At 64.3% G+C, this 7,287-nt stretch overlaps 1 protein-coding gene across 1 annotated transcript; it reads left to right on the forward strand.

The window, feature by feature from the left end:
* The first annotated feature begins 1,083 nt into the window (after window positions 1–1,083).
* LOC119231649 (cytohesin-1-like) lies at window positions 1,084–2,918 on the forward strand. Its single transcript, XM_037493344.2, has 4 exons — window positions 1,084–1,088; window positions 1,171–1,273; window positions 1,793–1,947; window positions 2,837–2,918. The coding sequence occupies exons 1-4, from the start codon at window positions 1,084–1,086 to the stop codon at window positions 2,913–2,915; spliced, it is 342 nt and encodes a 113-aa protein (XP_037349241.2). The 3' UTR covers window positions 2,916–2,918.
* Window positions 2,919–7,287: the final 4,369 nt, after the last annotated feature.

Genomic DNA, 7,287 nt, shown 5'->3' on the forward strand with positions numbered 1-7,287 from the left:
GTGCTGGTCTGCCACGGGCAGAGATCGGCGGGCGGGAAGGTGGACGGAGACAACGGCTCGCGGCTTAGGTAAAGCACCGACTGCACGTTCAGCTCGGAAACCTTCCGTGGAGGCTGAGCCACGAACGCCACCCCCAGGGGGGCGGAAGCACCGTGACCTGATGGGGTGTCGACGGTGGAGGAGCACGCTGGAGCTGGGGGTGGGCAGGTGGGCGGTGGAGGTGGACAGAACACGAGCTTCCCAGCCCTGAGGGAGCTTCCGACAGATGAGAACCCAAACCGTGTTTAGCCTGGAGCTGTAGCCATAGAAACGGGGCGTCTTCTGGCCAGTAAGTCAGAGCTCTGAGGAGCGGGACCGCTCAGAACGGGACAGACTTGGGAGATTGCACCTGAAAAAGACCAGCGCCGAGACCCCGGGAAGGCCGGCAGGTGGGGAGGGCAGGCGGGACGGTCATGTGTGCCCGCAATCCAAAGAAGTGACTTCCCTGGAAGGAGGCGCGCCCCAGAATCTGCACCCTGAGGAGCGCGGGCTTCCAGGGGCGCCCGTCCCGAGGTCTAGTGCCCAGGCAAATGCAGCCGAGCTGCTGAGCTGGAGCGAGTGGCCGTCGGGGCTGGATGGGGAGGAGAGGGGGCGAGGCCGGAGGTCGCCCTGGTAGGGCCGGAGCCACTGTTTGCTGACGGAAGCACTGGGAGAGGCAGGATGGGGGGGTGGCCTGGTGGGGGCATGTTTGGCCCTGGACGGGAGTTTAGGTGCCTTTCTAGGAGCTTTCTAGGTGGAGCTGGCAGGTGGGCAGTGCCCGTCCAGGGGAACATAAGGGAGGAGACAGTGAGGGAAGGCGATGCGTGGCCTCTTCCCCAACGCAGTGGCCTTGGGCCACCGCCGGCGAGATTCGGCTCTCAGTTTCTGATATCAGCAGAGGCCAGAGGGTGGCCAGGCAGGGACAGGGGTGTCTCCAAGTGACAGGCGTCTGCGGGCCCCTGGGAGTGGCCCCACCACGTACGCTGCCCTGGCAAAGGCCTGGGTGGCAGGCAGGGGTCTGGTGGTGGCCCCTGTGCAGCTCTCACCCCGTTCTTGTTTTAGAGGATGAGGTGTGGGCCCTGGGGCCGGCTGGCCTTGGTCTGGGGGACGGCAGAGAAGGGAGGTGGGGTCTGGGGGGGCCCATGCTTGCAGACCAAGCAAGGAGCCTCTGTCCAACCTGCAGGACAAGGAGCCCCGTGGGATCATCCCCTTGGAGAACCTGAGCATCCGGGAGGTGGAGGACTCCAAGAAGCCAGTGAGTGCCGGGCAGACGCGTGGGGGGCCGTGGGGTGGGAGTGGTTCTCTGGGGAGACGTGAGGTTGCAGGTTCCCCTGCTGCGCTGACGAGCGCTGGCCTCTAATCTTGCCTGGCTTTTAAAGTTGTCTTTAGCGTCGAAGCCCAAGGCGAGCCCCGTGACCTCGCCTCCCGCCCACCTGCTGTGCCGGCCGCCCCGGCTGGAGAGTGGCGCCTGCCGTGGGGCCCCGGCCTTGGAACGCTGGAGTGTCGCCGGCCTGGCTGCGGACGCCGGGCCTCGAGGGTGCCGCGCCGTGTCGGGAGGCCGTGTCGGGGTGACAGTTTGGCTGAAAGGCTTGTTGATACGTAGTTTAAATTCTCCAGAATTCTGCCGTAAGGGTCTTCTCTCGCTGGGAGAAAACATCTCCCGTGTTTCATGGAGGTCAGAATAGAGAGGCTTTGGAAGATAAGTCGCCTTTTCAGCCTTTCTGAAAACAGCAGTTTTTAGATCTCAGCCTCCTCCCTCTCTTTTAATTTCCAGAACTGCTTTGAGCTTTATATCCCCGACAATAAAGACCAAGTGATCAAGGCCTGTAAGACGGAGGCGGACGGGCGGGTGGTGGAAGGCAACCACACGGTCTACCGCATCTCGGCCCCGACGCCCGAGGAGCAGGAGGAGTGGATGAAGTGCATCAAGTGAGCGGCCGCCCTGGGGAGCCGTGACCCCAGCGCCCCCCGTGCCTCGCCTGCTTCCCACCGCAGCCCTAGAGGACACCCGAGCCTAGGCTCCCGGGCACCGCTGGCCCGTCGTGGGCCTCGGGACGCGCCTGCAGACTGGTGTGGCCTGTGTGGTGGGTCTTGTCCACTAGGCCATGACCCAAGGGCCGTGGCGTCTCTGCCCCGTCTCCTGGTGTCTCTGCCGGGGCTCAGGGAGCAGAGGCGGGAGGGGGGCTGACGCAGGCAGAGGCAGCACCTTGTTGTCACAAAATCACCCCTGAGCGGAGCAGTGAGGAGAGACAAACCCAGACAGCAGGCAGCTATGGGGTCAGGCTCCCTGCCCAGCCCTGGCCTGCTGCCCCGGTGGCCCTCGGGGCTGCTGAGGGCTCAGTGTGTGCGTGCCAGGGCCTGGCTCGGCCCCCGCAACACGGGCGCCCCAGGGGCGGCGTTTGGCTCTCCAGTCCCGTGACTCAGCACAGCATGGGAGCAGACGGGGACGCTGAGGCACAGTGCGGACTTAGGTTGTCCAGACCGCAGAGGTGGTGCTGGTCTTCAGGCCCAGGCAGCTGGACTCGAGAAGCTGGGCTCCTGCGGCCGAGGCTGCGTGGTCTCCTCTCACCCTCTGGAGCGGGCCGCCATCGTCCCGGCAGTTAGGCCAGCCTGGGAGAGAGTGTGCTGTTCTTGCCCTGAACTTAACTGGCTCTTAGGAAACGGGCAGTAACACCCCAGGCCACCTCGCGCATGCGCGTGGCTCCCTCGGTGTGGCTGAAGGGGTGGCCCCGGGCCGGCCTCCACGCGGGTGACGGTCAGGGTGGAGGGTGCGGGGGCCCCTCCGCCCTGTCCTCAGCCGCCTCCCCCTGTGTTCCAGGGCGGCCATCAGCAGGGACCCTTTCTACGAGATGCTGGCTGCACGGAAGAAGAAGGTCTCGTCCACGAAGAGACACTGAGTCCCCGCGGAGCAGAGCTGTGTGCCCGCAGGCCCTTCCGTGCCCGAGCTCGGCAGAGAGGGCCGCAAGCGGGTGGTCCTGCCGGCGGCGTCCGGCCCCTGGACCCCGGCCCCCGGCCCCCGGCTTCAGCTTTGCTATTAGTTTTAGGTGGGAGGGGCGCGCGCGGGGAGAGGTCTGGGCCTCCACTCTCAGGCACAGTCCCGGCCCCACGACCCGGCTCCTCCTGCGGGTGTTTCCTGTGGAGACGCCTCGGCCCTGCACCAGAGACGCGCGCCCAGAGCTGCTCTGTGCTGACAGAGGTGGAATGGAAGAGAAGCCACGTACTGGAAAGATATATTTTTGATTTTTAGCAAAAAAGAAAAAGGTAAAGCCGAGCTGCTGGCTGCACCGCCCTGGTCGCCGGCCCGGCCAGAGCCTCCCGCACCCCAGGCGCACACCCTGGGGTGTCGGCGTGGGGGGGCAGCCCGCAGGGGCCTGGGGCCACTGGGCGGGCAGGGCCGGGCGCCAGGACAGGGGAACCGACGACACGTGGGTTTCTTTCTCTTTCAAAATTCACTGCTGTTGGGCTTTAGGACAGAAAGTCAGCCTTTTCCTTGAGCTACGTATACCGAGTAACCAAAACTGTGAGGGGCAATCCCGAGAGATTCTGGGATGACCTGCTATTTTTATTTGGCTTTCTTCTCCCCAAACCCCGTCCTCGTTTTAGAGGGTGGGGCAGGTCTGACCCGGCCCCTCGGGCTTCAGCTTTTCTGCCTCAGAACTGGCGCTTCACTGGCCCGCCCGCCCCCGCCTGGGCCGGCCTGCTGCGGGGCGGGTGCCGCGGGAAGACCCACCTCGCCTGCGGGGAGGGGCGAGCACCCGTCCTCCCTCCGCATTCTCTCAGGGACTCTCGGCCCCTGGCCTCGCCAGGGCCGGCAGGCCAGTCCGGGTGAGCAGGGGCCCGGGCCGTCGCCCTGGGCAGGAGCTGCCTCGAGGAAGAAGGTGGACGAGCCGCTGGTCCCCCAGGGCAGCGGGACCCCAGCTCCGGGCATTTCTGGGAATAGCTGCTGTGCAAGTGCCCGGGGGTGCGCCCCTCTGGGCCCCCCTCGGGCAGGTCCTGTCTGGAGCGGCTCCAGGCATTTGTGGTCAGAGCTTGAGAAGGTGACAGGGGAGGCCCAGGCTGGAGGCCCGGGGGGCCGGGGCCCAGGCGCTGCCCGCCGTGCGGGTGGTGCCCGCCGCCGGGCCGGGGCTCTGGTTCTCATGGACACTGCTGGGCGGAGGCGCCTGGACCAGCGTTAGTCTATTTATCAGAGGTGTGAATGGTCCTTGTATAGCTTTTCTCCTCTTGGATTATTTTGTATTTGTTTAAAAAAAGTTTTGTCAAAATCTAAAATATAAAGAAACAACTGAGAGCTGTCGACAGGGTTTTTAAAGAGCTGTAACTGATGCCACTTGCTGGGCTGGGCCTTCTGCACTGCCAGCCAGCGCCGCGGGACCGCCGCGAATAAACGCCAGACCTGCCCAGCCCCGCGTGCGCGCTCTCTGGCGCCGGGCCTGCGGGCCGCACTGCTGTCTCCCCCGGGGTGCGGAGGCGGAAGGGGGGGTCTGCTGCTCGGGAGACCAGAGCGCAAAGGACAGTTCGCTCTCCCCCACCCATTTTTGGACGAAGAGACAAGTGTCCGGTGCTCAACTGCAAGACCGAGCAGCGCGCCCTCAGCTCACACACCCTCGTCTGCGCCCCGCTTCTGCTGGAAGGACCCCGGGGCGGGGGGCTTATCAGGGGGGCCCAGTGCCCTCAGCGTAGAGGCGGCGGGGCGTCCACCCACTGGCCAGGGTTGCCTTTCCTGCCCGCGGCAGCTTTGCTCCTCAGGCCCCACTGCCCCGGGCCCGCCCACCTGGCACCAACCTGGATTCACCCCCCGTGCCCTCCTATCTGCAGTTGGTGCCTCGTTCCTGCCCGCCTGGGCGGTTCTCTCGGTCACCCCTTGCCCTGCAGCGCCGCTTCCTTCCCTCCCTCTGCAAAAACACCCGAGCTCGCGGGAAGCGCCGCTCCCTGGGGCCAGGTCCGGGAGGACTGCTGGTCTGCAGCTGGCCGTGGAGGTTCCAGCCAGGACACAGGCAGGGGACGGGGATGCCAGCGCCTCACCCTTGTAGCTAGAAGACCCCAAGGCGCTGCCCAGGGCCGCTCTGAGCTGGGGATGCGTGCAGGCTGTGGTGAGCGCGCAGACCTGCCGCTGCAGCCCCCGGGCGTGAGCGAGGGCGAGAGACAGTTGCACAGAGAAGGGAATAGGCATGAAAAATTCCAGCGCGTGAAGACGCGCCCCGGAAGGCCGCAGAGGCCACCGGGTAGAGACCCAGGTAAACGTGCAGACTCTCCCTGCGCTGCCTCGGAGTCAACACCACCCCTCTCGGGACCGCACCTGCAGAGGGAGACCCCACCCCAGGATGCACACAGAAACGTGAGGGACCAAGGGCTGGGTCCGCTGGGGGGAGGGGGGAGCACACGGGCCAGGGGTGGTGGAGTCGAGAGGCAGACACCAGCCCGCACCTCGCCGGCAGCTGTTGATGGCCACGGGGTGCGGCGGCGAGGGGTGGTCTCCTCAGTAGGGTCAGGGCACCTGCGTGTCCACACATGGGGGGGAAATCGAACCCTCCCCTCGCGCCCTGTAAAGGTCACTCCCGTCGGCTCCAAGGCCTGGATGTGAGAGCTGAGCCTCTAGAGGAAAGCAGACGGAGGTCTCTGTGCCCGCGGGCTAGGCCGTGGTTCTTTCAGAAGTGACCCAACCACGAGTGACCTCCTCTCCCCAAGATAAACGGATTCCATCAGATTAAACAGTCTTTAAAGGATACTGTGGAGAAAGTGAAGACGGCCACAGGAGGAGTGAAAATACTTATAAATCAGAGGTGAGTGTCCAATGTCCAGAATACGCAAAGAACAACCAGAGCTTGACAGTAAAAAGGTGAATAATTGGGCAAAGAGGTTGAGCAGGCATTTCTCCACGGAAGATCCACGGTGCTGGTAAGTAACGAAGGGGGTGCATGCAGCAGCCATCGAGAAAGTTCGAACCGAAGCCATGTCAGCCGTGGGTGCCGGACTCGAGACAGTAGCATGTCGGCCAGGGCGGGGAGAGTTCGCCCCTGTGGCAGTGGGTCTGTGAGGTGGGGCAGACTCGGCAGAGAGCAGCCTCGCAGGCCGTCAGGAAGGGCCGACGCCATTCCAGGGCGTCCTGGAGGGAGCTGAAAACAGCCACAGAAACTCACACCCCAGTGGTTATGGTAGCAGGACTGGCAGGAATCGCAGAAGCTTCACTGAGACACACTTTGGCATATTTGTGCCGTGGAATATTACGCAGCCATAAAAAGTAGTCGCGTACAGATTCATGCTAGAACATGACCGAACTGTGAAAACATGATGCCTTGTGAAGGAAGCCAGACATGGAGGTCCGGTTTCGCAGAAGTCTCTTGAAGAGGCAGGTCTGTGTAGCCAGGAGGCATGCGGGCGGCTGCGAGGAGCTGGAGGTGAGGGCGAGGATGAGGAACGACTGCTCATAAGTACTGAGGTTCCGTGGCGGGGGCTGAAAGTATCCCGGAAGTAGAGGAGGTGATTGTACAACCTCTTGAATGTGCTGACCCCCCCCCCCAGTTGCTCACTCTTAAGGAGCTAAGTTCTGTGGTGAGAGGGACTGTACCCCAATAACCAGCACAGCAGCAAGCAGAGGCGTTCACAGTGGCTGCTCTGGTTCTCCGATTGCGTTTCCTGATGGGAAACATCTGCGGCGTCTGGGGACATGTTTGCACTGCAAATGGTCAGCCCCTGCCCACCCTGCCAGTGCCGCCCATGCTGACCCTGACACGCTTCAGCCCGCGCCTCAGCTGCTCCTGGGCACACGCGAGTCTGCACACTGGCTCCTCTGCTGCCTCCTCCCGCCCCAGCCCTGGGCAAACACTTACCCGCTCCCTGTCCCCGGGTGTCCTGGACTTCCCTTCGCCAGGCACACGCGCCCTGCCCTCTGGGCTCCGTCCCAGCCCGGTTGGTGCAGGCAGAGCCGCCACGGTGCCGTCTCGGAGGCCCCCCCTCTTGCTGCCGTCTGGTGTCCCGTGTGTGGTGGGCCTGTCAGCGGGTGCCCGGCAGGCTTGTCCTGGGGGGCTGCTGACCTGTCTCCAGACTGCGACCAGCCTGGCCTCCCCATCGCTGCTCGGCCCAGTGTCTCCACGTTGACAGTTGTGTCCCTGAGGCCCAGGCCGGGTTCCTGCGCTGGCCTCTCCCCTGCCACTGCTGCCGCCCCAGCGCTGGCCCCTGGGCTCCGACACACGCGCCATGGATGGACCTGTGGGTGCTGTTCCCGGTGTTCTGGAACACAACGCTGTTCTCAGGCGCACCAGCTGAGCCGAC

Source organism: Talpa occidentalis, unplaced genomic scaffold (genome assembly GCF_014898055.3).
Source record: "Talpa occidentalis isolate TD23 unplaced genomic scaffold, MPIMG_talOcc4v2.1 talOcc4.7, whole genome shotgun sequence".
NCBI lineage: Eukaryota > Metazoa > Chordata > Mammalia > Eulipotyphla > Talpidae > Talpa > Talpa occidentalis.